The sequence below is a fragment of the Exophiala aquamarina genome (assembly GCF_000709125.1).
Source record: "Exophiala aquamarina CBS 119918 chromosome Unknown aczIA-supercont1.4, whole genome shotgun sequence".
Taxonomy (NCBI): Eukaryota; Fungi; Ascomycota; class Eurotiomycetes; order Chaetothyriales; family Herpotrichiellaceae; genus Exophiala; species Exophiala aquamarina.
Genome location: NW_013550584.1, coordinates 4084937 through 4111667, shown reverse-complemented (window position 1 = coordinate 4111667; position 26731 = coordinate 4084937). Strand labels below are relative to the sequence as shown.

The following is a 26731-nucleotide window of genomic DNA, read 5'->3' as shown; positions in this document are numbered from 1 at the left end:
TCCATCATTGTTTACTATGTGCTCAAAAACAGAAAGGCTTCCTCTGGCATGCTCAATTCATTCATGCTGCTAGCCTACGCCGCCCTGCTGTATAGGCTATGCGGAACAGGCGAGAGATTCTATCTTGAGAAAACCAACCCCGCCAAGCCGCCCGATGCGCAATGCACCCCTCTGCGCTTTACGAGAAAAAGTAGAGAGTGTCCAAATGACCTCACGCATGGCCTGGTGTCTTCGGACTGCTGCTGGTGCTTAGAAAACCCTCATTGCCCTGCGTGCGTCACCCAGCTTCACTCTACCACTGCACAAATAAGAGGCCCCCATACTCTGATAATGTGACCCGTTTCATCCTCCGTCACCATGCAATGCAGCTTCGTGCTGGCTTTTTGGCCCAACTTCCGCCAGATGCTTGACCAAACTGGGACGGTAGGTCATCCGATACGTTCCTTCTTCTCATCTCTCCTGTGATTGCTCCTCCATCAGGCAACGTGAGGCCACATGCTTCCATCCCTTCGAGGAAATATCCTCCCTTCAGCCCTTCTCGCTCTCTTCCACGCCATTCAATCTGACCGATGACCGGTACTCCTCCTTGCACTATTTCCAGCGCCCTTTCAGAAGTACTTCATATCGTTCCTTTTTCCTGTCCACGCCAGACTTGATCGTCCTTCAACTCCTTCTTGTACTTTGTACTTCGTACTTCGTCGCTTTGCTGTTCTCATCTGCCGCCATGGAAGTATACACCCCTGACAACATCAGCGACCTTCATTTGACTCCCTTCTCTCGCTCTTCCCCCTCCTCCTTCCACTATTTACCCACCTACCTGCTTGTCCTTGGTGTTATAACCTTCCTTTGCCATGGCCTCAATTGGTGTGTCAAGGACTACCAGGCTTTCAAGGCTCTGGGCCGAGGCGGTACCCCCTACAATGTTTACGGTTGGTTGTCTGTCACTTTTCTGCTCAAGCCGTTCACCCTAGCCGAGCGTGATACTGTGTGGACAGGAGACTATCCGGATGGTGCTCACAAGGATATCCAAGGCTTACCTGATCGCCAAGGACAGAGACCTGACATCCGTGGCATTGCTCCCCAGAGACAATTCAGCCAATGTCCAACCCAAGAAATGAACAAGGTGAGTCAAGCCAGGGCATCGTCTTGGTTTGGTCTACGTGCCACCCACAGTCATGCTAACCTGGATTAGCGTGTCCTCTCTTTGTTCACTTCGGTGGTTCACAAAAATCCTAATATCCTTCAACAAAAGGTGTCCAGTTTTGAGAAACATCACCTTGCATTGTTTGTCCATCCTTCCATTCTTGCCAATTCAAGCAAAGTCTCGGAAGTGGTGATTGCGTCTAGAGGGGAGTTGGGTCACATTCATGGCGACACTTCACTCCATCTCTACCTGTCGCCACAGGATGCCAAAGTGGTGATTGAGAAAAGATGGGCTCAGCGCCACCGACTAGCAAGGACTCAACCATGGTGGCTTGGCGGCAAGAAGTTCATCTGTGGCATCGGGGACACGTTTCTGTTGATCTACGCTCCACGAGACGAAACTGAGCTCGACATCTTGCGCACGTTGATTAGAGCGAGTGCAAGATTTATGACAGGCGTGGAGGATATTGTATCGCCATGAGAAAGAATACGTTGATGTGTACCATCCAGATGGCCAGTTGAGTGTTTTGCAGATGGAGATTTGTCGATCGAGATGCCCCAAGAATTACTCTTGTTTGAAGGACAAATGAAGGTTATCACTTGATGTTTTAAGCGGCTCTGTTAATACGCGGCATTGATCACCAGGCTGAGTGTCCATATCATTAACCTGTCATACCCATGACCTAAGGCATTGTCACAAAATGCAAACTTTTGTACGAGGACAAGGTATTCGGTCCCTTTGGTACATTTTGCTGCTTTGTATGGCTGGCCAATATCAGTGCCAAGATAAATTATAGCGGCATGAAGCATATATCACGTGTGTCCGCGGCTAGCCGATCTGGCCCGGCGTGTTGAGCGATCTTGCTGTGTCGGAGAAGTCGTCGATTCACCGATTCTCATCTCATTTCGTACATGTCATTCCCTGCGTTCATCTAACCTCCCTCCCGCCTCACCACCTCCCCGTTTACTTCTAGCATTCCTCGTGAGAGATGGCCGCAACAATTTCAAGGCGTCAATGCCTCAATGGCCAGGTCTGGCAATCACCTTTCAGAATCTTCCTCCCCTCATACACTGCATCCTCAACGGGCTCAAGGACATTTGCCACCACAACCGACGATTTGACTCCTACGAAACCTCGGATTCGACCAACGGCCTTTGCCGACAAGCTCAATACTGGTCCTTCATTCTCAGACTTTGTTTCCGGTTTAGATGCACCGTTGAAGCCCACTGAAGCTTATGCACTGAAGACTGCTCTCGTGGGACCCAGAGGAAAACAGAAGGAGATTACTCGTCTACCGTCTTGGCTCAAGACGCCGATTCCAGATGGTTCGTCCTACAAGAAGATTAAAAATGACCTGCGAGGCCTGAACCTGCACACTGTTTGCGAGGAAGCACGCTGCCCCAACATCTCCGACTGTTGGGGCGGCAGTAGCAAGGCTGCAGCCACAGCAACTATTATGTTGATGGGGGACACCTGTACCAGAGGTTGTCGATTCTGCAGTGTCAAGACATCCAAGGCGCCTCCTCCTCTAGATCCACATGAGCCAGAGCATACAGCTGAAGCATTGTCGCGTTGGGGTCTGGGCTATGTTGTTCTCACCAGTGTGGACCGGGATGATCTTGCGGATGGTGGTGCCCATCACTTCGCCGAAACCGTTCGCAAGATCAAGTCGAAGGCTCCTACAATTCTGGTGGAATGTCTGACCGGTGACTATGCCGGAGACCTTGAAATGGTCAAGCTAGTCGCAACCTCGGGCTTGGATGTTTACGCCCATAATGTCGAAACTGTTGAGGCCTTGACGCCTCAAGTTCGCGATCGTCGAGCTACGTTCCGACAATCACTATCGGTTCTCAAGGCAGCAAAGGAGGCGAAGCCGGGCTTGATCACCAAAACATCGATCATGCTAGGATTGGGCGAAACTGAAGAGCAGCTGTGGCATGCATTGCGAGAACTTCGAAAAGTCAACGTCGATGTGGTCACGTTTGGCCAATATATGCGGCCCACCAAGCGACACATGCCCGTGCATGAGTATGTAACACCTGATGTGTTTGAAACTTGGAGGGTTCGTGCTTTGGAACTAGGATTCTTGTACGTGGCCAGTGGACCACTCGTTCGCAGCAGTTACAAAGCGGGCGAGGCATTCATCGAAAATGTACTCAAGAAGAGACAAGCTGGAAGAGCAGAGACAGCTACGGCAGATCTCGCTGGCGATATTAAGGTCGATGCATCGACGATATAATGAGTATGGCGGTTGAAGAACCTTTTTTGATCCTGTTTGGAGTTGCGGACCACGGATGTATTACTTCGTGATGCTTTGATGTACAGGGATCAACAGAGGCATCGTCCTAGGTCGCCATCCCATTCACTGTGTTTGAGGCCATTGTCAACCAATGACAACCTATAGCTCAGTGGTACCAATACCATTTAACGAAATATAATCATGATGCCATCATCTAAGGAGGCCAGTTTGGACTCGCTAGGTTCTCTCATGCTAAGTAGTCCTCTTCTACATCCATTCCCTCGGTCAACTCCCAAAGCCCCCATTTCGACAAGCTTCCGCTGCCAGAATCCGAATACGAACCATTCATTCGCCGGGTGAGACCAACTCCAGGCGCTAACTAGAGATCCCATCGTGACTCTTCTTTCCAAAAAGGTATCGTTGATTATCCTCTACCATCATCGCAGCAGCGGGGGCATCATCAACCACAGCTCCCACACTCCGGGGCCCTCACATCCTCAACGGTGCCAATTCTTCTCCCCGGCCCGCCACCTCCAAACCCATTCGAACCTCCTGCTCCTCCACCGCCGCCACCACCACCTCTTGGCGCAGCACCCGCAGCAGCGCCACCGCCGGTGCGATTCACACCACCAGCCCACCTGGTACGATCCTGGTATGCATTGGGCCGGCCGCGGGTATTGAACTGGCTGTTCTGCGCCGCCGTATAGGGGTCCAGGCTAAGCAGTGATACGATGTACAGGCCTAGGAAGTTGTAGATGTCGTCGAAGGTGCGTGTGAAGCGTGCGGACAGGGGTGGCCTAAACGAGTTGGGGGGTCAATCGGGTACAGATGGAGGAGTTGTTAAGGGGGATGCAAGCCTTACGTTTCTAGCACGTGCCCCGATGAGGAGATGTATTTTGCTGAACCAGATGAGGATGAGGTGCTGGTGGGTGATTTCTTGTCGGTAGGTCGGGGTCCATCGGCGGGTGCCATGTTGGCCGATCTATTGGAATTGGGGACGTTGGGTCTGGTCGGATATTGGTGGTTTAGAGAACACCTGCTGATGAGGGGTCTTTGCGTATCGTCAGTAGACTGTTTCTTTGCTTTAAAGACAGGTTGCAGGGAGAAGCGATGGCTAGTTACGAGTACAGGTGGTTGTGTAAGTCGGCATAAGTTGAAAGTGTCGGATGAGGATCTCAAGTCGCGGCGTCACTCCCCTCGTGGCTCATGCCAAGGCGGATCGGATTAACGGTCGAAGAGTTTACTGCCTGGAAGAACTTTGTTCCAGTCTCTGGAGCCTGCAGGTGTTTTCAACCTTAGAACTCCCTGCAAAAGAGTCGAATGAGCGTCAGATCCTATTTTTGGCTCGGAAACCCGAAACAGCCCAGCTATGTACGGACGACTGTGAGTCGAGTGACAGTTTAAACGCTCTTGACGAGGGTTAGCGTCTAGCCGGCTCAAGGTAAGTCGCCATAAAGAACGACAAGTTGAGGTCCACGGCTTCAGACACGACAAGCCAATAGAGATGAACAATCCCGATCTCTCGACCAATAGGAATCACCAATCCCGACGCCCAAAGCTCAAAGCTCGTAAAGACGTTAATGATATGGCGGTTCACAGATGGCCTAACACTGAGGAACGGTCGCTTACAAATCGTTGAGGCGCTTTATATTGAAGCAAAAAGGACTTCCATGTTCAAGTCAAGACACGGTTAAAGCTTTGGACACAAATTCAACAAAGAACCACACAAGAACGAACGACATCTACCTTCCTTACCTCCACAATGGCATTGGACAGGGATTCCGCTTCGAAATGGTTGCAAGACGTGAGCATCCTACGCCCAAGAGACACTTGGGTCCGACTAATATGGCTGTGTATCTTTAGTTTCACGCGGGAAGTGCAGCACTGGATGCGGACCGATGGCTTGATGATTTCTTCACAGAAGATATCAGCCTTCAGTATTCCAACAATCCAGTCATCCACGGCACGGATGTCAGGGCGATGTTCAAGATGGTCTTTGCAAAGCTTGATCTTATGACCCATGAGGTCCTCTACTTTGGTATTGCTGCCTGCTTGAGCAATGTGAAGTGGTACCTACGACCCTTTTTCTGACCTTGTCTTTCCAGATGTGGTCGAATCCAAGATCTACCAGGCGGCAACCATCCGATATCTCGTCAAAGGCGACGACCCCAACCGTGATGTGATTGAAATTCCGGGATTTGCCGTGTTTTTTCTGCGGCAGCAGAAGGACGGGGAGAGACCCAAGTTGTTTCGCGCGGAAACTTACCTCAATCCAACTGGGATCTTTGCCAGGATAGCTGAGAAAGGACTTTGAATTAATTGACTCAAGGTCCATTTGCGTTCGGTATTATGTGCGTCAATGTAAGACCAGCCAGGCTGGATGCAAGCCACGTGCGGCGATGGCCACTACCTGGGAGTCCTGCGCCAACGTCCACGGTCAAATCCGTGCTCGTGCTTTCAAAGCACCAGCTTATGGAGGCAAATGGGCTGGACCATGACTAGGCCAGTAGGGCAAGAAAAGCTAAAATTGTTCTGTCTATAGCAAACCCGTTACCATAATTGTCAAGGGGTCGGCCCATCTTGCGACGCCCACCTAGTAAGGCAGCTGTAAGCTGTGGTAGCCGATATAGTGACCAAGCGAAACGTCGAACTAAATCCATTTCGTCTTGCTGAGGAACCGTACGAGTCTCCACCCATATCATCCTTTGAGCTCGCCGACCTTCCGTCTTGGACTTGATACTGCCGATCTTTGGATTCTCATTACTCAACCGCCAAGGCATCGTGCAGAAACCAAGTGGCAGAGAAATGGGGGAATGGAGAAGAGCCATGTTACCTGGCTTGCTGGGCCGAAGCTTAGTTCAAGAAGCACCAGAGCATCTCGAGTATTCTATGTATTGCTTGTTGAGTGGAAAGCCTGGCTGTAAAGCTGCAGGTCTTGGTCTCCACGTGGCCTATTCAAGAATAATGTTGGCGGTCGGTCAGAACCAAACCAGAGTCCCGGGGGGGTACAGAGCACTATTCGTGCAAGGTAAGATGCGTCAAAGCTGACAGAAACCGTTCGACCAAGGAACCAATGTCTGCTCTGAACCGTGCGCTGCCACGTTGTTGCTGTCTCACAATTCGAGGGCTCTTGCAGCTTAATTTCTTGTTCTTACGAGGCACGTTAGATCGAGAGTGTGAAGTCCGTATTTCATGCAGATGCAACAGAGATCCCCAGTGAGTCTGAATCGAATTGTAACAGCCAAACAGAGCACAGATATTCGCTACGCGTCAGAGGATACCAACGGATTGATGCCCGTCCCAAATGATTGATGCAACACAAACCTGCTGGGCGAAGCCGTGAAGCCAGTGATAGGCCGACCATCCCTCTACAACGATTTAATTGACTGGGATGGTTGAAGTTGATTTCCTGGTTGACTTCCACATTCTGTCTAGACGGGCCATGCTCAACGCCCCCCCGCAACCTCACAAGACAATGAACGTTCCAGACTAAGCCAGGATACCACACGCTCCACGCCGTCCACACCTCTGCTGTCGTTACTCCTCGTCGTAGAGTAAATGGTTATTCCTGGACCATACTCTGTCGTATTTCTCCAAGGTTGATCAAAACCAGGAAGAGGGCTTCTCGTGCGGATCACTGCGGTTACTGTGTCTGGCACCAAGCAGGTCAAGTGCATATATGGTTGACAGCCATATACATACATAGGGTCTACTGGGTATAACACTCTACCATGCTTTTGCTTCTGTGCCACTGCTACCGTCACGTTTTTCACCTCTTCACTTCCTCTTTCCTCTGCACCTTGCCATTCTAAGGCCTTTGATCATTCAGCATGTCGGATCCACCGCAGCACACGAACGATGCATCCCATCGGGAAGACTTCGTGGAAAAAGACAAGAAACCAGCTCCCCATTACGAACATAAGGATCTGCCACCTGTGGCTCAGAATGACCCCAAGATGCAGAAGTTGGCACGTGAGATCACCTACGCAGACCACATAGAGCCTGTCAATAGGCAACATAATCCTCTCGCCCAGAAATTGAAGTCACGACACTTGCAAATGATTGCCATCGGTATGATTATCCCCTGATCTTGAGTTTCAACATGCTACGCCTGGCCTACGCGCCAGTATGGAGTGGTGAAGCAAGGATGATCTCGGAACTTCAACTAATCGCATTTCCAGGTGGGTCTATTGGCGCAGGTCTCTTCGTCGGTTCCGGTGGTGCACTACGCAGTGGTGGTCCAGCCAGTGTCCTTCTCGGCTTTATGATCGTCGGCGGCATGCTTCTATGTACAATGCAGGCTCTCGGTGAGCTTACAGTGCTGTACCCAGTCAATGGGGCCTTCTATACCTACATTTGTCGCTTCGTCGATCCATCCTGGGGCTTTGCTGTCGGCTGGGACTACGCTTTGGGATGGTTAACGGTCCTGCCATCGAACTTACGGCTGCTTCAATAACTATCCAGTATTGGCGAACTGACATACACCCCAGTGTGTGGATTATTATCTTTTTAGTCTTCCTCGTTGGTGTACAAATATTTGGTGTCCGCGGTTACTGCGAGGTCGAATTTGTCTTGTCCGTCATCAAAGTCATCGCTGTACTGGGATTCATCATCTTTTGGAATCGTAGTTAACTGCGGAGGTGTGCCAACTGATGACCGAGGATACATTGGAGCTCGTTATTGGCACGACCCTGGTGCTTTCCAGAATGGGTTCAAAGGCTTTTGCACGTAAGCGGGAAGATCAACAATCCTCCGACCTGAACTGACGTTTTTGGCAGCGTATTCGTAACGGCCGCGTTCGCCTTTGGTGGCACTGAACTTGTTGGTCTGGCCGCTGCCGAGGCTGAGAACCCCCGCGAAATCGCTTCCAAAAGCCACTCGGCAGGTATTCTGGCGAATTGCGTTTTTCTACATTGTATCGCTATTTATCATCGGTCTCATTGTCCCCTCGGACAGCCCTGACCTTCTAGGTGCCAGCGGAGCCAATACAAAAGCCTCACCGTTTGTGCTAGCAATCAAATATGCCGCCTCAAGGGATTGCCATCTGTCATGAACGCAGTGGTGACTATCTCCGTCATCAGTGTTGCCAACAGTTGCACATATGGATCTTCCAGGACCATGCAGGCTCTTGCGACCAGAGGCATGGCCCCTAAATTCCTGATGTACGTCGACAAGAAGGGCAGGCCAATGTGGTGCATCGTGATCCAGTTACTTTCGGCTGTTTGGCCTACATCGGAGAAGCGCATGCTTCGGGCACTATCTTCACTTGGCTTTTGGCTCTGTCCGGTCTCAGCTTCTCCTTCTTGTGGTTCAGCATTGACCTTGCACACGTTCGTAAGTGAATCTGTGCTCATTCTCATGCCATACGTTGCTAACGAGAGCACAGCTTTCCGTCACGGATGGTACATGTCACCCAGCTTCCCATTGATGATCATCCACTGACAGTTGTCTTTATAGGTACGCTCACGGATTCACCAAGGAACAGCTTCCCTACCAAGCAGCATTCGGCATCTACGGATCGTATGTCGGAATGTGTCTCAACTTTCTCGCGATGATCGCCACATTCTACACATCACTATTCCCACTCCACTCATCGCCTGATGCCGAGACCTTTTTCGAGAACTACTTAGCAGCCCCGATCGTATTGGCCCTTTACTTAGGTCGGAAAATCTACTCCCGAGAATGGAAGCTGTATGTCCGCACAAGCGAAATGGACGTCACAACTGGCATTCGCCGTGGAAGTATTGATATGGCGACCTTTGACAAGCAGCCTGGCTGGAAGAAAGCTATGAGGGCGTTCCTCTAGACAGTAGCCCATGTGTAGAAGTGGCGGAGGGAGTTATCGCCCGAAAACAAAATTTGTGAGCATTTTCGTGCATTAGGCACGATTACTTGACCAGGATTCAAAAAAAAAAAAGCAGTTGATGTTTGAATCAGGGCTCGCGTTCGGAACAGGGGCAACTCTCCTTATTAGCGAGAAGGTGTGGCCACCAAGATGCATGACGAAGCCTCATCTGAGCCCTGGCCCGTCGATACTGAGTCGCCATTTTCGAACCTGTTTAAAGCGGTACCAAGAGCTAGTAGTTGACATAAAACGATAATCGAACTACATCTACAAGAAAAGGGAGCAGTTCTCCAATGACAACTAGCTTCGAAGGTACCAGCTACTAAAGGTATTAAATCTGCCGAATTTCGGTGACTCACGATTACAGAGAGGCTTTTGCTACGACCCTGCGATATTTTCACCACGTAGCGTTCGGTTTGGCGGGGGAAACTGGCGTATAAATACCAACGTGGCTCCGCTCCATCCTCTATGACAGGAGTATAAATTTATCTGTACTCGGCTTCCCTCTTACCGATTTCTTTCTTTATTTCCCCGTAGCGCCTTCGTCCTTCCATAGCCTCGGTGGGTGCAATTTCCATGCTTCTGAGGTCGTCAACTAGCATTCAACGTACACCTAATCTTGACTCTCCCGCAGAAACATGGCGGATGCTCTACCCTATGGTTTCTGCTTACCGATTGACATATCAAAGCTAGAGAACAGCCGGATGAGCCTAATACCTCTCCAGGTGAGTTCTGTTCCCGCGTTTCATCCATTGCCTTCGTAGTGCAGTTGTCCTGGGACATCATGACAAGTCGGGTAGGTCGGAAGAGGGATGTCAGCATGCCCTCGCGGTAAACTGATGCGACACCTTGACACCAGAGAGGAGTGTGGGGTGCCAATTGCTGATGCAGTATCTCCCTTACTGAACTAATCCCGAGCTTACAGGCAGACTGGGACCGGCTCTGCAGTATCTACGTGAGAGAAACATTGCCATACCCCGAACTATTCGATCACGTATCATTCGGACCATTTCGCCACAACAACGAGTTCCGCAGGCACTTCGACGTCCGTTGTCTGCAGGATCACGGCACGATCATCCTCGCCATCATCCTCAAACGATGTACGATCCGCAAGCGGAGAGGAGGTGGCGACATCAGTGGTGGTGCGAACAATGTGGATGATCTCGAGGTCGAGGATGGGACATTTGCAGGCACTATCGGGCTCTTGAACACTGATGTCAGCCGTTCGAGGACAGAAGTCGGCCATGTAAGTTAAGTTTCGCAAGCGGCTCCATGCCTCAAATTGGCCTTTCCTTGCATGCGTGGAGAGAAACCAAAACCACGCAGAGGGTCCGAGGGTCCATCCATTGATGAACCGTTGATCTACGCCTCTGACACCCCATCTCCAAAGATCGTCATCTTCCCGCGCTTCCAAAGGACCTTCGTTGGCACGCACGCCCACGGCCTGCTCCTGCAACAGTGCCTGGACCCTCTTCCGTCCGGGCTGGGCCTGCGTCGCGTGCAGTGGCAGGCCAACTCGCAGAACACGACGAGCATCCGTGCAGCGCAACGGATGGGGTATCAACTCGAAGGAATAATGCGCTGGGAACGCGCCCTTGCTGAGGGAAAGACCGGGATCGGGCCAAGCGATGCGCAAGGGAAGGGTTTGCCTATGCTTGATGCCAATGGAAAGACGCTAGGGATTGGGAGGCATTCAGCCATGCTAGCTATCTGCTGGGACGATTGGACGGGGGGTGGTGGGCGTAAGAGGGTTTTGGAGTTGATGAGCCGGTGATTGAAAGAGGGAGGGGATTCGATTCCACGAGGCCTGACCGACGAGGAGCCTGTAGAAGGGGAGAGGTTGGGGTGCTGGTGGTCCCTGGGAGCCAGAAGGGAGAGATGAAAGATAGAATAGATTTCAAAGTGAGATACACTTTGAACAGCAGCCCAAGTACAGATCATCCCCATTTATTCCCCCGACCGGAAGCTGGGAGTAATGGTTAGAATGTGCATCAACACAGTTACCGTTCGTATGAAGCTGAAACCTTCAGTCTTGTGACCCCAACTATCACACATGACATGCGAAATCCTGGAAGCGTCTCAAACAATTGTAGTTCGGAGATTTCTTAGAGCCGCCGCCTCGGACTGTCAACTACTGCCGCCCAGCATAGCCATTGTAGCACCTTCGGAAAACTTCTCCTTCCACGTCATCTTCTGCTTTGGTTTGGCTTCCGCGTCTGCGATGATTTCTGCAGCGGTTTTGTTGTCTGCAATTGTTTTTTTGGCTGGCTGGGTTGTGTTTGCTAATGGGAGAGAGGTGTTGTTGGCCGAAGTGGATGTGAAGGGTGTTTGCCGCGTGCTCTGCATTGTGTTACGCCCGTCACATGCTTCCACTGTGGTGCTTCCCACTGACTGGGGGTGGTCCTTTGCATCAATTTGATAGTCCGGGGCTGGCCCTTCGGCCTGGGCTTCGGCATAGACGGGCAAGGCGTGTTGGCCCCTGGTCCATTTGTCTCCTTTCGCGGTGGGATCATCGAGACGCCATTTCTGGACATTCTCGGGTTTTAAGAGACAGTCCTCCGCCGGTCTGTGGGTTTACTCAGCTTGATCAGTTGTGCCCTGGCCGAGGGTCCTCGTTGAAGGGAAAAAGAACCAGTAAAGGGTCATACGTACGCATGGGTGCCCCAGTAATTCCCATCCTTGTCTTTGGCATAGTGCTTTCTCCATATGTCATAAGGGACCTGGCGCATGACAAACGGTGGAAGGTCGTCCTCCTCTCCAGCCCGTTTCTTTTGAGTGGTGAGTCCAACTTTGCGCATGAAGCTTTTTCTGCGGCCTGGATCCTCTTGCTTCACATCATCATTGTGTTGCCAGTTGACAGCTTCATTCCAAGAGAAAATGTCGGCGGGACCAAGGCCCGTAGGTGGTGCCATTCCAGACGGTAATCGAGGTGGGAGAACTGCCACAGTCACCATTCTCATGGCGGGCTCTGATGAGTCGGATTGCGATGCCGTCCCCACTCGGCCAACGGATTCACGGCGAGACATGCTGAGTCGCTTGTGTCGCTTGCAAATTGCAGACGGTGCTTCGTTAGAACAGCAATCACCGTGCAACGCCAACCTTCTACTTAATGAAAGACATGCTGGGTTGAATTTGGAAAGATGTTGCTAAGAATGGAAGAGTTCCAGATAGCAATGAAGTTCGTCATCCCCGCAGTTGACTGGTGGCTTTGGCCGATCGTCAGGATCGCGGGGGTCGTTTTCTGTTTGCGGGAAGAAAGTCTAGCGAACGATGAGCCCATGCTGGAATAGGGCTTGATTCGCCCGTGTGAAGGAGAAAAAGTTAATACGTTTGAGTAGTGGTCGAGGTTGTACCCGAGCGGTGGCCGAGCATCCTCGCGCATAGGTGGTGGGCGGATATCATGCTTTCAATTCGGCGTGAAGGCGTGTATTCCGCCTGCAGTGCTCTTCTTTCTCGCCTTCTGGAAGTACAGTCCCTATTCTAGGCGTATCCCTGGCGCTGGTATGCTTCGGCTTATCTTGATCGCCTTTATGCTACGGAACATGGCCCCTTTTCAGTTATAATGCAGGCCGCCTGCGATGACTTTGGCTATTCTCAACGCGCAGCTGACGATAGAAGCGGTTGGTGTTCAAGCTGGCGGAAAGTTGTTGTGAGTATCATCATGGGCCTCGTTACGACTTGCCCTTCGAAAAAGACAGAGACTCCGAGCAAGAGAAGTGCGTACGAGACGTCGACACGTACCTAGGTAGGCACCCAGTAGGCAGTGACACCCAGTAGGGACCAAAGGGGGGTGATGACTTCCTAGTCACGTGGCGCCTTATCACGTGGTTCAGCATGTGACGCGTCTGCCAAGATCGCGCGATTGCTTCCACGTGTGGACCCAAAGGTCCGCCATCACGTCCACACCCCACCCATCAACCTCACGTCGACATCATCAGGGTCGGTAACCCTAGAACTCTTGATCTTGAATCAATGCGGACTTACAATTCATCTATCCATCCATCCCAAGATGCCTCCAAGGGGCCATACTCGCTCGGTGAGCAGACGAAGCACCCCTCTGTCTCCTCCCAAACCCTCACCACAATCGGGACTGGGTGACGCGCGACGCCAAAACAAAACCCCCATTCGCTCCATCAGCCGCGAGGTACTCACCGACGCCCAAAATGATCTTCTAAATATCGATCAGGTGCTCGAGACTGTAAATGAAGAGGAATCCATCCAGCACTCTGACTTTTTTGATCATCCGTCTTCAGTGTCCGCCAGTTCTGAGTCGGTCTCCAGTCTTCAAAATGATCTTAAAGAACTTGAACATGACGAAATTGTTGAATATCTCCCCAATTTGCACAGTGAATCGTTGGCCGTGCTGTCATCCTTCGACATCTCCGAGGAAGACCGCCTGAATAGCACCATCCTGGAAATGTCTCGGACCGGCTCGTTACCGCGCAAGCTGCACATTCGCGCAGAGAAGCTTAAAAACAGTCGGAAGCCTTTTGCAGAAGGCGACTTCATCAATCCCGTACTGATTGTACGCAAACTCGCCGGCATCGTCGATCTACATCACATTAATTACGGGAGATGGCGGCCCGACGCAATCCTGTATCTAGCAAACCTTGCTCAACAAATGGTTAAGGTATTAAGTGGTTCTTCGGCGGATCGACTGTCACTCCTGACCTATTTGTACAACAACTTTCCTAGGGCTTTTGTCGGCGACAGGAAATTCTCCTTTGCTACCGGGCTTATCGAAGACACACGCAATCTGGCTATAGAGGTGATGACCCAATTCTTCATTTACACTCTTGACCTCGATGGTATGGGGCAGTTGGAGAGCCCTGGGAAATTAGCAGACCAGATATTCGACAACGACGACGCCGTCTCACATGACTTTCGGGACGAAGACTCATTGGAAGCAGTGGTGTCGCGACTAGAATTACTAAAGGGGAATTGCACCATTCATACCAATCTTTCGGAGCTTCTTGATGAGCTGAAGCAATTATACCCATGGTCTGCCTTTATCTTACAGACTGCGAAGTGGAGTAATGCCCGTGTGGCAGAATTAAAGGAGATTATCGCCAAGCAGGGTGGTATCGAGAATATCGTTCGTCTTCTAGACTCAAGAAACTATGAGGCTGATGTGAAGGGGAAGCTTCTCGCTGATACCAGGAATGACCTTACAGACACACCAAGCGAAGCGCGCCCGAATAACAACCACCAGTCGTCTCTGAATGATCCGCTTATTCAAGGCCGTAGCAAAAGGGTATCAGTACCACTTAATCCACGCATGATTTCAGCCGAAATTCGACAGTTTCGGGAAGAACAGGCCAAGCATACATTGGAATTATCGGGTCTACGGTTGCATCCCTCCAATAAAGCGCCTATACATGAGCCACGAGAAATTCAACAAACTCCAACACCAGTCGATGATGACGACTATCGAGCACTGCAAGACAGTAACGATGGTCAAATTGAATCCAATCATCTAAACTTGCCATCTCCTGTTCGTGAAAGTTTCAACGATGGCGATGGCGGTGATGATGACGATGAACTACCCCCGTCCACTCAGCAAACCCTCGAGGTCATGAAAACGCTCGAAAGACAGGCGATTGAACGTGAAAAAGAAAACAGGCCTGCCGTAACGAAAAGGTCGTTCCTTGATCGACAACCAGACGCAAGGAAGATAAAGTGGCAGGGTCCAGCTGTTGGTGATCGAGAACCCAGGTCAAGACAACCTTCTAAGCCTTTCCTACCGGAGATTGATGACGAGGAAGAGGAAGAGGAAAATTTCGAACAGGACCAAAGGCCAACAAAGATCTCTCGTACTGCAACAGGGAAGCAACTCGCACCACGGATTCATGATGTCGACTCCATCCTCGACGCAGGCTTCGGCGACGACGGAGACAACATAACCCCTTCCTCGCAACCAGTCTGTGGATCCCGTCAAACACCAGCAGCAACGAACTTGAGCAATCGGCCCCCACGATCGACTGCGCCGACGCTCTCTCAGGTCCAACCACCCCCACGCGCACGAATGGCAGAGTTTCAAGCAGAAGCCAGAGCTATGACCGCGGAGTCGAAAGACTACTACGGCCCTCGTACTGTTCAAGTACGGATCCCCTGGAATGACCTGGAATCCGACAGACTGATAGAGATGGTGGCGCGTCAGGGCACAAAATGGGCACGCATTCTGCACGAAGACGCAATTCATGAAGACGGACCCTTGCTGCAGAATCGATCTCAGGTAGCACTGAAGGACAAAGCGCGCAACATCAAAATCCTCTACCTGAAGACTAGGAGACGACTCCCCCCCGGCTTTGAGTCAGTTAGTATCGGCCAGCGCCAGATAAATGAGCTGAAGGATCTTGGGATCGACTACATCGAGGGCAGGTTTGAGGGGCAGAACCTCGATATGGACCTCGGGTGAGCTGAGGAACGCGGTTGAGGCTCTTCTTTGCCCCTTTTACTTTCTACCTTTCGTTTTAAGCAATGGCCGTTAGGAGCAAGACCTAGAACGGCGAGAAAATGGATCTGGGTATACTAGAGGCTCGGGGTTCAAGATCGTTCAAATACGACATATGATGGTGCGGTGGGGTGAACTTGTCATTTCGGATCCTTGACCACTTGCCATCTCTCATTTCCTTGGGTATATTCACTTGTTACACTAATCAGCAGGAGGGGTTACCACATATGTTGCCATGAGATGAAAGTGTTGGGTCCGGATGCCGCAACCACTCACCGTCTCTCATCTCCCGTCCATTCACTTGTCCAACTATACAGAAGCGTTTGCTCTTCCTCCTCTTTTCGTTTCCTTGCCAGCAGACTGGCCCTACACCTGGGATGATTTCACACGATTGTCAACTTGGGTGAGATAGGGTGGTTCGGGACAGGATCTGGAAAGGATAGGGCCCTAGCTAACGAGAAGTACTACAGTTCGCCAATTTGTGATTAAACCTTGACGATAACATCCTCGTAAAGGTGACTGTCTATAGGAAGTGGGATGTTGCCTCTGACATGACTCCCCCACTCCCGGCTTGGTACGCCACTCGTAGTTACGAGTAAAGGATTACACACTATCTCTAAAATTCCTTCGCATCCCTGTTGCCGGCAACGCGATGAATATGAAATGACTTTACATTGCTTTAAAAGCTCACTGGCCGTGCCCAGGTTCCTTGTTAGGGCGACTTTGCGGACCGACGATTTCCGAGCTTGAGTCACGACACCTGGATCCAGCCAGATTGGTAGAGCAAGATTCACGACAAGTTGTGGAAGTAGTGCCATATACCGATTGAAGCCCTCCGTATCCCTTCTGAGGTGAAATAGGGCTGAATAGTGAAGCAAATAAGCCCTTCTTACAACTGACGAAAAATAACTGTTCTGCTATTAGATGGACCTTGTTCTGCTAACGGGGAATCATAGATACTTGAAGAAGCGACAGACATATCGACGACCCATACCCTGGGTTTGACTCCTTGGTGTCCTCCCCACCACCCTGTCCCAACATAGCATCCGCTTGAGAGCTGGCATTTCAAAACATCTCAAAGTACATGGTAAATAACTTTCAACCCAATCCTCTCCATTTGACCCGGGACCGAACACTGGACCGGACCCCATGTCACCGGCGCGTCCCAAAAACACCGTGCTTGGGGGAATCGCGCACAAAACACCGACCCGTTTTCAATTCACATAGACCTCACTATCCATTGTTAAAGATTCAGTCATCATTGAGTCATCTCACTTCCCCAGTCATCATCTCCCAAGTCGCATAGCTTGGTCGAAGATATCCCGTAGAATTTCCTTTCGTTTAACCACCGACCTTACTAATCCCGGAAAAGAAAATCTGCATAATCTTGCTGGTCCTCAGTCCAAGCCTCTGGATGTTGTACATCCAGTCCCATTTCTTGCCCATTCCATTCGAGGGCCGACAACTGTGGTTTCTCTATCGTCTCGAACGGTGAGCCATCCTCGCCCATAACAACGTCGGTATCAGGGACAGCGTTAACGTTCTCGAATGGTGACATGTCAAGACCACCAAGACCAAGGTCAAGGCCTTGAATCTCGTCCAGGTTGACTTGCCAGGAGTCAAACTCTCTCTTTTTACCTCCCATGGCCTTATCCGCAGGTAATTCCTTATCACTGAGGTCTGTCGGGCTTTTGGATTTCTCCGTAGATGTGTCGGTCAAGGCACCATCGGGCCCTTCCACGATCTTTCGCCATCTGGGGCTCGTCTTGCGATAGGCCTCCAACATTTTACTGTGCATTTCCTCTTGCTTTTGTTTAGATGGGAATAAGTCATCCCAATCATTTCCACCAAAGGCCACGCGGAGTTGATCAAGTGTAGTGTTAGTGTGGTTCCAGGGATTATCATAATCATCTTCAGTCTTGGATTCCACAGCTTTGGGACCAGGTACTCCTTGGCTGGGAATTTTAGACATGGGGATAGGGGTTGCAGAATTCTCTCCCTTGAGATTTGTTCCTGATTCAGCTTTTAATTCTGTCTTGGGCTTCTTCTGCTGCTTCATATTCTCATCTAGGTTGAAAGCGAATCGCAGGGACTCGTCCAGGAAGGCAAGGGGATCTGTGACCGGTTCCAAGTCAAGCTTGTGAGTAACATTATGGTGCTGATCAAGTTCCGCTTGTGTGGAAAAGCCTTTAAGTTGATGTTCACAACCGAGCACAGGACATCTGAACATTTCAACTGGTTTCGGTGCCTTGGTAGCGACAGGCGATGTGGTCCTAGTACTTGGGCCAGACTGGGCGACGGGAGTTGCAGGAGTTTGGTTATTCTTCTTGCGCCGCTTTGGATCAAGTTTAAGATCTTCAGGTTTGAATCCAGGAGCCGCATAGGTAGGTGTGCCCCGTCCTTTGTCTCCAATCTGAAATGGAGGCTGACTGGAAGTGGGTGCGGGGGGAGCTTGATTTGTACCCAGGGACTTCTTCCGTTCTTTTTCCTGAGCTTCCAACAAACTGAGATTCTCCGGAGTTAGTTGCGCCATTGGTCTCGGTTTGTTCTGCTGGGGAATCTGAGCAGCGGTCTGTTGGAACTTGGCAGTAATGTTGTTGATAATCGCTTCTGCGCCGTCTGCAGTCAGACTGAAATGGTCTACCAACTCGAATGACTTGTTCTGCAAGGCTTGAGGCTTAAACTGGGAGAACAATTGCATCTTTTGCAAAATAAGTTGTTTGAGGGCAGCGTCGTTTTGCTCCATCCGATAGAAAGCAATCAAGAAGGAATCGAATCTGCCCAACATGTTCTTCACATTGTCTGAGGTCAGAATCATCTTTATCCGGTTCCTGTTTGCCGCATCCATGTTTGTGATTGGCTTGGTCTTTGGTAGCGTAGCTTGGACTTCTCTGGTAAGCTCAAAAATCTTCTTTACAACTTGTTGCTGCCGTTGCCACTGCATATACTGCTGCTTCTTCTGTGGATCCAAAGCTGCAAACTGTTCCTTGTTTAATGCTGGAGGTCCCTTATTCGTGTCTGTCTGGATAACAGGTGGGTTGTTCGCAATAGGGCCTGCTAACTCAACAATGTCATCTCCATTAGGTCGTTTCACCTTGTTATCAGATTGCACCGAAGCTTGAGTCTGTCGAGGACCTTGAGCGGAGGGTGGTCGGATTTGTTGCCCTGGCTGGATTTGAGCTTGCTGTTGAGCCATTTGGGGCGTAATCTGTTGCTGCATTCCAGGTATGTGTTGGCCCATAGGTTGAGCTCCAGATGGTTGCTGCATTGATTGCTGTTGTAGGTGTCGTTGCCGCGTTATTAACAAGAGTCTGATTTGTTCGTCTGGTACGTTTGCGAGCTTGGGATTGGCGGCTCGAACCTTCTGAATATCTTGCTGTGTTGGAGAGCGGAACGGGGCTGGTGCAGGAGGCATGTTTGGTGCTTGTTGAGGAGGAACCCCCGGTACAGGAGCCTGGGGAGCTGGCTGTTGCTGCTGTGGTTGCAGTTGCAGTTGAGGCTGTGGCTGCTGCCCAGGAATCTGACCTTGCATAGCATTGTTTTGCTGCATCATGTTTTGACCTCTGGTCTTCATAAGATGAGCAAAATGATTCGCCTGAACATTGAGCAACTGAGGTACCGGAAGGCTGGGGACGGGGTTTTGTATGAGCCATTGTTTGAGCGAGAACCAATTCTTGACATCAGGCAGTCTAGTATGTTGTCGAACACTATTGAGTACAGTCTGCGGCACAGCTTGCTGATCCATAATCTTCATCTGCTGTGGAGTGAGCTGAGGTCTAGCATTTGGAGCTTGACCAGGGACATTCGGCGCGCCCTGCTGCTGCTGCTGCAACTGCAACTGCATTTGGCGTTGGCGCATCATCTCCTGGTTCTGCTGTATCTGATTTTGGGCACCTGTCATTGCGTTGATGTCTTGACCAGGCGGAACAGAAGCGGCTCCAGCAGACAGGGATTGTTGCATGTTTACAGCACCAATGTTAGCACTACCCATGAAAGCACCATTCTGCATTTGCGTCATGGGTTGCTGCTGTTGTCGTTGCTGTTGTTGTTGATGCTGCTGCTGCTGTTGTTGTTGCTGCAACCCCGCTGGTTGTTGAGAAAGACTCCGTCGCATTTGGGCACCACTGTTCTCCCTTTGAAATTGTTGAAGAATGTTCCGCCATTCATTTTGTGGCTTTTGTCGCAACAATTGCTGTAGTGGGGCGGGGAAGTTCGCAAGAGCCTGTTCTCGCTTTTGGACATCTTGCATATTCATCTGCTGTTGTTGTCCTTGCTGCATGTTACCAGCCATTGACATCTGCTGATTCATCATGGGAGTGCTCGAGGGAGGCCTTTGTCCAGCCTGAGTTCCCGGCTGCGGACTGGTACCTGATACATTTGCCCCAACAGGACGATTGATAGCAGACAGAGGGGTGTTGTTGCCACCAACGCCCTGCATCTGACCACGCTGATTAGCCAAAGCAGCTTGTGATTGAGCTCTGGCCTGGGCTTGAGCTTGTTGATTCTGAGCTTGCAACTGAGCTTGTTGCATCTTGGCAGCTTGGGCTTGTTGTAAGCGTTGCTGCTGAGCAATAAAGGCCGGGTTCAAAGCGTTTGGATTCTGTTGATTCATACGTTGTTGAGCGAGCATCTGTTGTTGCAAGCGCATCTGATCGGGCATGATAGCTTGGCTGGTGCTTGCGGGGACAACCAACTCTCCTCCTTCCTGAGATCTCAAACCCTCGGCCTGGAGGCCCTGGAAGCGGCCCATATCAGCCATGGAGTTGCCGTTGGCACCCATGGCTTGGTTTTGTTGCAGCTGATTCATCATGTTTGCATTGTTGGCTTGTCCAGCTCCTCCAACACCACCTTCCATTTGTTTGCGGCGGCGGAATTCCTTGGTGGCCAACATGCGGAAATAATATATGATGGGATCCACGGCCTTTTGAGCGAGATTCTGTCGCAGCTGAGGATTCATCTTTTCAACAATACTGCGCATCTCCTCCTTGGGGGTGTTCTTTGCCAACTCGGCGGCTCGGAGGTTGATGGCCTTATTGTCTTCGGGAGTAAGCTCGGATACTGCATTGCCCTTCTGCTGGTTATTGTTCCCTTGCATCATTGCAACTTGGGCCGAAACATTTTGAGGTTGAGTCATCATGGGTTGCGGGGTGCGTTGCTGTGGAGTCTGCTGCTGCTGAGGTTGCTGAGGTTGCTGCTGAGACTGCTGTTGACCTAGAAAAGGAGAGCCTTGCATCTGCTGTTGGAGGTGGGCAGGGAGAGCCATGTTAGGGTTCATAGTCTGGCCCATCTGTTGTTGCATCTGCTGGAAGGTTTGGTTAGGGATTTGCATGTTAGGTTGCATGCCCATTGTCTGCATAAGGTTTGCATTGCCCTGGTTCATCTGCTGGGCTCTCTGGTCTCGAATGCGTCCTAGCTTTTCACTGCACTCTCGAACATAATCTTCTCTGCTAGCACTTTGACTGAAGCACTTTCGCTCGAACTGCAGGGCGACCTCGATGGCGCGGGGCAGGTCAACAGGGGGTCTGACGAGACGCAAAGAATCGACAAGTAGTTTGATCTGACCGGCTCTTTCTCTGATGTGAACATTTGCCTGCCAGCCAGCCCAGGGACCCTGGGAGTTGAGTTGGTCGAAGATGTGCTGTTGGACCGAAGGATGGCTCAAGCTCATCTGCCCGGCCACCTGTTGCGGAATGCCTCTCATTTGGCCAGCCATTTGAGGGTTCATCTGACCAGGCATGCCGGGGATTTGAGCAGCCATGTTAGACATTTGATTTCCCACCTGAGCGCCGATTTGGCCTCCCATCTGAGCACCCATTTGACCGCCCATGAGACCTCCCATCTGAGGATTCATGGTCATCTGCTGCATGTTGTTGGGCATCCCGCGCCCCATGCCGGCCATGTTTTGAAACTGCTGGGGATTCATGGTGGTAAATGGGAACGGAAGCCCAGGAGTAATGGGGGATGTTCAAACCATCCGCGATCAAAGGTGTGGGAGAGGGGTTGAAATGTTGCAGTGGTGAGTTATGGGAGTCGGTGGTGGTAGCAGGGTGGGCTTAGGTGACCCTGAATTGGAAAAGAACAGCAGGAGGCAGTGTAGGACAGGTGGACCGAGACGGTTGGTTTGTGTGGTACAGAGTCAGATGGTCCAGCTGGAGCAGCGGGGAGTAAGACTGCGAGTGAGAGCAGGAGTGTGAGTGAGTGGGCGAGTGCCAGCGCGGAAGGCCATGGACTGGGAGAATGAGAGTCGAGGAAGTCGAGTGAGGCTTGGGCTCGGGGCGTGGGCGTGGGCGTGGGCGTCGGCTTGGGCGTCAGTCGGATGACGATGGTACTGAGGACAACAATACGAGAAGGCGAGAGGTGCAGGATGCGAGGAGGGAGACGAGGTAGCTGGTTGGGTGGGCGGGCGCGCGTGTGTGTTGTGCTGGAGGACAGATGGGCGCTTGCGGTCTATTGAGTGGTAGAGCAGTGGAGTTGCAGCGGCCGTGGTCGTGGCGGTAGTGGTAGGGAAACCAGGACGAGGAGATGGAGGAGGATGTGGAGGACCAGACTTCAGGCCAGGCCACTAACGAGCTGAGAAGGAAACAGGTTTCGGAATGCCTTGTTTGCCTGGTTGGAGTGGATTGGATAGGAGAATAAGAATGGGACTGCTCTTTGACCAAACTGGAAAGACAGGGTTGTTGGGATCTGCAGTTGATGACTCTCACACACAATGTTCAGTGACAATGATGATGGATATTGATGAGTGAGATATGGTGGTTGAGTCGTGTACATAGTCAGTAGTTGATGGACAGGCAGAATGCGACTTGGCCTGCGAGGTGGGTTAAACGTATGGGTCCCCGTTAACCACCTGGTTAGGGGAGTTAGCGGCCCTAACCAAGTAACCAGGGGTTGGTAGGGCTAGTAGTCGTGAGTGGTGAGTGGTGAGTGGTGAGTGGGCAACAATGGCCATGGCCGTGGCCGTGGACTAGGGCCGGCGAACGGCCAAGGGTCCAGATGCAAATGCAGGTGAGGGTTTAGGTGCGCATAACCGGCAAGGGTGGGCACTGGGCGTATGGGTGACCAAGTACGGAGTACTCGGCCTTCATGACTTAGCTAAGCCCCCCACGCCATGAACCCAGGACGGGGCACCTTGCCAGGAGCATGAGAATGATAACGGATCGAACAACAGTGACCTTAAGAGTATGACAACATCGGTAGCAACGTAATCTACGGTCGGCTGCGGATATGGCTTCCCTCAGCCTTGGTTGATCTGCAGTGTGTTTGTTGATCACCGATCGCTGACTTACCTCCAGCCTCGAGGCCTTGAGCGTAGGGGCGGACTGTCCACCTTTTTGGCTTCCCCGGGCCGGCCGTGCCTAACATGCACACCCCGTTTTTCTGGTGGATTTCTAAGTGCTAGGGGCATACTACCGAGGGCAGGGCACCTAGCAGAGAACCTACAAACACAAGTGGCGACTGGGGACCGCCTAGCACCACTAGCACCACTAGCACCACTAGCACCACTGGTCGGCGTCTCCCATTGGTCTCCAGGGCTCGGCCGGAACAACCTAGTTCCTCTCCGGTGGCCTTCAGCCTTCAACGTCACCCTCTGTCACTCCATCTACCAGTACTCCGTATCTTCACATTCAATCCTACCAACACTGCTACCAGTCTAGGTAGAAATCTAATCCATCAACTGCCTCCTGATTCCCCCCACCCATCCCCGTTTCTATATTCCTCTCCCGCTCGATATGAACCTCACCCTCCTCCAATGGCTTCCTCCGTCGGCTCTGATGTGTTCGCTCTTCTCGCTCTGTTAACCATCTCCTCCATCGTCCTCCTCCTCCTGCGCCATTATCTGCCTCTTCGAACAACCCCGGCCTTTCTACTAGTTCCCATATTCTTCGCCCTCGTCCTTCCCACCAGCGCATTACTTTTAGTCCCTATCGATCTCGCCTCCAGTGCCAGAGTCTCCAATCATGGTGGGAAAGGGATCTGGCTGCCACAGAGGGCAGTCTTGGTATCATGGAGGATTGTCTACTGGTTGACTTTTGTCCTGACATGGTTTATCCTGCCCCTACTGGCCGAATATATGGATGCTGGCTACCGGGACCCCCAAGCCCGCTTGAAATACTCCTTGCGCTCCAACGCTAGATATCAATTAATTGTCTTATCATGCGCCATTGCTGGTCTGGTGTACATGATCTTCTCCTATGGCTTCGATTTTACAGCCATCAAAGCACTGGTGATGGCATTGGCCTACGTCTGGGGCTTGATCCTCGCCATCTATCTCATGGGCCATGGCCTGGTCGCCCTACCAAGGAAGATGTTCCGCAATGCCGACATAAGTGGCAGCCTGCGCAGAGTCCAAGGTCACGCCCCTCGTGTTCACGAGAAACTTCAAGATGCAATCCAAACCCTCGACGATCTCGATGCTCAGGTTGCACAACTCAAACAAAGAAAAACCGGTTCAGCCCGTGACTTTGCCGAGTGGATCGACGAATTGGTTGACCTCGCCGGGCCATCCGAGTCCAGTCTTTTTCCTCCTCCCACCCCCATCGACCCAATTGCAACTGTCCCAGCCATTATCACCGAGCGCTATCTGGCCGATCTGACCAGAAGGCTTGTCCGAGCCAAATACCGAAGAGCACGATATATTCACGAGTGGGATAACATTGTTCGATCCGCATCCGACCTACAGTCTGTTCTCGACTCAAAAGCCTCCAAGAAACTCGACTTCGGCCGTCCCCCTTCCTTCATCACTCCCTACATGCGCTACCACCTACACGCTCATTTGATCCCCGCTTTGCAAATCACTCTTGGTGCTATTTTCTCTCTCGCATCAGGAGCTATCATATGGTCAGAAATCATCAAATTCCCCGCTCCTCACTTATCCGCCGTCAGTCTCACCGTTATTCATCATCCAAGTGACGACACCTACCAAATTGGCTTAGGAGGCCAGGTCCTCGCATCCATGTGGATCTCTTACATGTGCGTCTGCGCTCTGAGCAGCGTCAACGACGTTCCTACCTGGAACCAACGCGCCCTGGTCAAGCGAAACACCTACCCCGAATCAGCCTGCTGGTATGCCGGCCAAATCGCAAAGTTGACAGTCCCGCTAGCTTACAACTTCCTGACCTTCCTCCCTCGAAACATTCACCAAAATTCCACCTTCTACAATTTCCTCGGTCGTCTGATTAACCTCACCCCGTTGGGAACCTGGTTCGACTACCTCTTCCCGATCTTCATCCTCCTCCCTGTCTGCGCCACCTTGTTCAATCTTTACGGCAAGATTAAGAACGTCTTTGGCTTCGGCATCCTTGAGATAGACGAGGACGAAGAGGAAAACCCTTCCGGGTTTGGCACAGGAGGCTGGAGGGAGGGTCGAGATCTCATCAACCGAGACTTAGAAGGAAATCGATCGTCGGCCCTTGGCCTGAGAGATTCCCCGCGTGTCTCCCTCGACACCGCCCGACCCTCCCGCGCCGCACCTACAAGATGGGTCCCGCCCTCAGCAAGAGAAAGACCAACAAATCCGTCCCGAACCGAAGGCTCAGGAATACCGTCCTTCCAATCCAATCCTCGTACTCGACCCGCAGTCGACCCAGAACCCGAGGAAGAGAACTTCTTCACGCTATTCGGCCGCCGCGTAAGAAACACCCTCGACACCATCGACGCGCCGAAGTGGATGCAACCAAGTTCAAGCTCAAGCTCAAGTCCAAGTCAATCCAGCGGCTTCAAGCGACCGAAATGGTTCCGCGGCGACACTGATACCGACACCGACAATAATGTGTCATCATCCGATAACGCCGGAGGCGGCCCGGCGAGCAATTTCCTCGGCTTCTTCGGCGCAGGAGGGGCAAGCGGAGGCAATGGGAATAGTAGTCAGGGACGGATTGTCATTTGAGCAGAGTAATTTTCGCTTCGGCGATTCCATCTCTTGCTCGATAGTAATTATACTTCAATAGATTAAAGTTGTTACGCTACATCACTGTAGCAGCCATTCGAATCGTGCCGAAGTTATAGGTATACATATTATATACCCGAAACAGTGCTTTAACCATGACTATTGCCGGTCAGCAAAGGGAGCGAGGCCACTTCAACCGGACACGTGACGGAGCACCGAAGAGGCCTGGCTGAGCAATTCGTAGAAGCCAGTTCAGGCTCATGGGTCCCCTTTGAGCCTCCGCTACAGTTTGCCCAATAGCTGTAACCCGTCACGTCTTTCAGCCAAGCCTACCGCCTGACACCCTCTGAATCATTCGTCTATATAGTACTGTATCTTACTTCATCCTAGCATTTACGAAGGGTGACAGGGTCCCATCCGATAAGAACGCGTGGTGAGTATCTAGGTGTGAAGTATTGACCTAATCCCTATAATCACCCACGAGGCTCAACTCGTTTTGCCAACTACTCCTAGGCCTGGTACCTCGCATTTCGGGGTGTTGTCTACTAGAGCGAGGGCGACGAGGGAGGTCATTTTGCAGCGTGGGAGCAGCCTGAATTCATCGCGAACGATTTGCTGCGAATGTTTAGCCAAAAACTCCCTGCTTATGGCGTGCTAGAAGGCTGTTCTGACTATCCCGCCTCTTCCAGCTGACCGATTCCGATTGGCCGGGAGGTTTCAAGCAGTGTCCTAGTATTGCATTGGGAATATCCATACTAACAAAAGGGGTATTATGGATCCGAGCTCTCTCATTCCTTCTTGGTGGTAGTGGACCAATTACCATTTGCCAAGGTAGTCTTGTCGCGTTCGATATTTTGCTTATCATTTCTTACTGAGGAAGCCGCCGACATATGATGAGGATAGAGTTTTGATATATCACGTTGGGGGCCGTGACGTTTCACACCAACAATATGCCCGAGAGTAGGCTGCTTTGTGTAAGATGAACTCACGAAGTCAATTCGATTGAAATACTGACAGAGTTCAGGTAGTTCAAGCGGATGGGCCTTTCTGCAAATACTCGGTTGCGCAGACTGCTTATTGGAGCAGCCTGTTGCTTCATCTGCACTCGTCTTGCAGCATTTTCAGGTAGGGACCTCTCCTGGCGTTTGCCTCGAAGATCACCT

At 51.4% G+C, this 26731-nt stretch overlaps 11 protein-coding genes across 11 annotated transcripts; 8 read left to right on the top strand and 3 right to left on the bottom strand.

The window, feature by feature from the left end:
* Nucleotides 1–724: 724 nt before the first annotated feature.
* Nucleotides 725–1624, top strand: A1O9_06587 (uncharacterized protein; the record flags this gene model as incomplete). The annotated part of the gene is made up of 2 exons (XM_013405797.1): nt 725–1123; nt 1193–1624. The coding sequence occupies 2 exons, from the start codon at nt 725–727 to the stop codon at nt 1622–1624; spliced, it is 831 nt and encodes a 276-aa protein (XP_013261251.1).
* A 508-nt stretch (nt 1625–2132) lies between these two features.
* On the top strand, nt 2133–3383 carry A1O9_06586 (lipoyl synthase, mitochondrial; the record flags this gene model as incomplete). The annotated part of the gene is made up of 1 exon (XM_013405796.1): nt 2133–3383. The coding sequence occupies one exon, from the start codon at nt 2133–2135 to the stop codon at nt 3381–3383; it is 1251 nt and encodes a 416-aa protein (XP_013261250.1).
* A 460-nt stretch (nt 3384–3843) lies between these two features.
* On the bottom strand, nt 3844–4355 carry A1O9_06585 (uncharacterized protein; the record flags this gene model as incomplete). The annotated part of the gene is made up of 2 exons (XM_013405795.1): nt 3844–4180; nt 4246–4355. The coding sequence occupies 2 exons, from the start codon at nt 4353–4355 to the stop codon at nt 3844–3846; spliced, it is 447 nt and encodes a 148-aa protein (XP_013261249.1).
* Nucleotides 4356–5246: 891 nt separating this feature from the next.
* Nucleotides 5247–5688, top strand: A1O9_06584 (uncharacterized protein; the record flags this gene model as incomplete). The annotated part of the gene is made up of 2 exons (XM_013405794.1): nt 5247–5421; nt 5489–5688. Coding segments are annotated over 2 exons (375 nt in total), but the record flags the coding sequence as incomplete, so codon positions are not given.
* A 1525-nt stretch (nt 5689–7213) lies between these two features.
* A1O9_06583 (AAT family amino acid transporter) lies at nt 7214–7839 on the top strand (the record flags this gene model as incomplete). Its single annotated transcript, XM_013405793.1, has 2 exons — nt 7214–7454; nt 7565–7839. 2 exons carry the CDS (start codon nt 7214–7216, stop codon nt 7837–7839), a joined length of 516 nt encoding a protein of 171 aa, XP_013261247.1.
* A 593-nt stretch (nt 7840–8432) lies between these two features.
* On the top strand, nt 8433–9189 carry A1O9_06582 (uncharacterized protein; the record flags this gene model as incomplete). Its single annotated transcript, XM_013405792.1, has 2 exons — nt 8433–8713; nt 8841–9189. 2 exons carry the CDS (start codon nt 8433–8435, stop codon nt 9187–9189), a joined length of 630 nt encoding a protein of 209 aa, XP_013261246.1.
* A 677-nt stretch (nt 9190–9866) lies between these two features.
* A1O9_06581 (uncharacterized protein) lies at nt 9867–11002 on the top strand (the record flags this gene model as incomplete). The annotated part of the gene is made up of 4 exons (XM_013405791.1): nt 9867–9953; nt 9998–10024; nt 10154–10474; nt 10538–11002. 4 exons carry the CDS (start codon nt 9867–9869, stop codon nt 11000–11002), a joined length of 900 nt encoding a protein of 299 aa, XP_013261245.1.
* Nucleotides 11003–11355: 353 nt separating this feature from the next.
* On the bottom strand, nt 11356–12254 carry A1O9_06580 (uncharacterized protein; the record flags this gene model as incomplete). The annotated part of the gene is made up of 2 exons (XM_013405790.1): nt 11356–11794; nt 11881–12254. The coding sequence occupies 2 exons, from the start codon at nt 12252–12254 to the stop codon at nt 11356–11358; spliced, it is 813 nt and encodes a 270-aa protein (XP_013261244.1).
* Nucleotides 12255–13237: 983 nt separating this feature from the next.
* A1O9_06579 (uncharacterized protein) lies at nt 13238–15628 on the top strand (the record flags this gene model as incomplete). Its single annotated transcript, XM_013405789.1, has 1 exon — nt 13238–15628. A coding segment is annotated over one exon (2391 nt), but the record flags the coding sequence as incomplete, so codon positions are not given.
* A 1411-nt stretch (nt 15629–17039) lies between these two features.
* Nucleotides 17040–21581, bottom strand: A1O9_06578 (uncharacterized protein; the record flags this gene model as incomplete). The annotated part of the gene is made up of 1 exon (XM_013405788.1): nt 17040–21581. The coding sequence occupies one exon, from the start codon at nt 21579–21581 to the stop codon at nt 17040–17042; it is 4542 nt and encodes a 1513-aa protein (XP_013261242.1).
* A 1851-nt stretch (nt 21582–23432) lies between these two features.
* Nucleotides 23433–25568, top strand: A1O9_06577 (uncharacterized protein; the record flags this gene model as incomplete). Its single annotated transcript, XM_013405787.1, has 1 exon — nt 23433–25568. The coding sequence occupies one exon, from the start codon at nt 23433–23435 to the stop codon at nt 25566–25568; it is 2136 nt and encodes a 711-aa protein (XP_013261241.1).
* Between the last annotated feature and the right edge of the window lie 1163 nt (nt 25569–26731).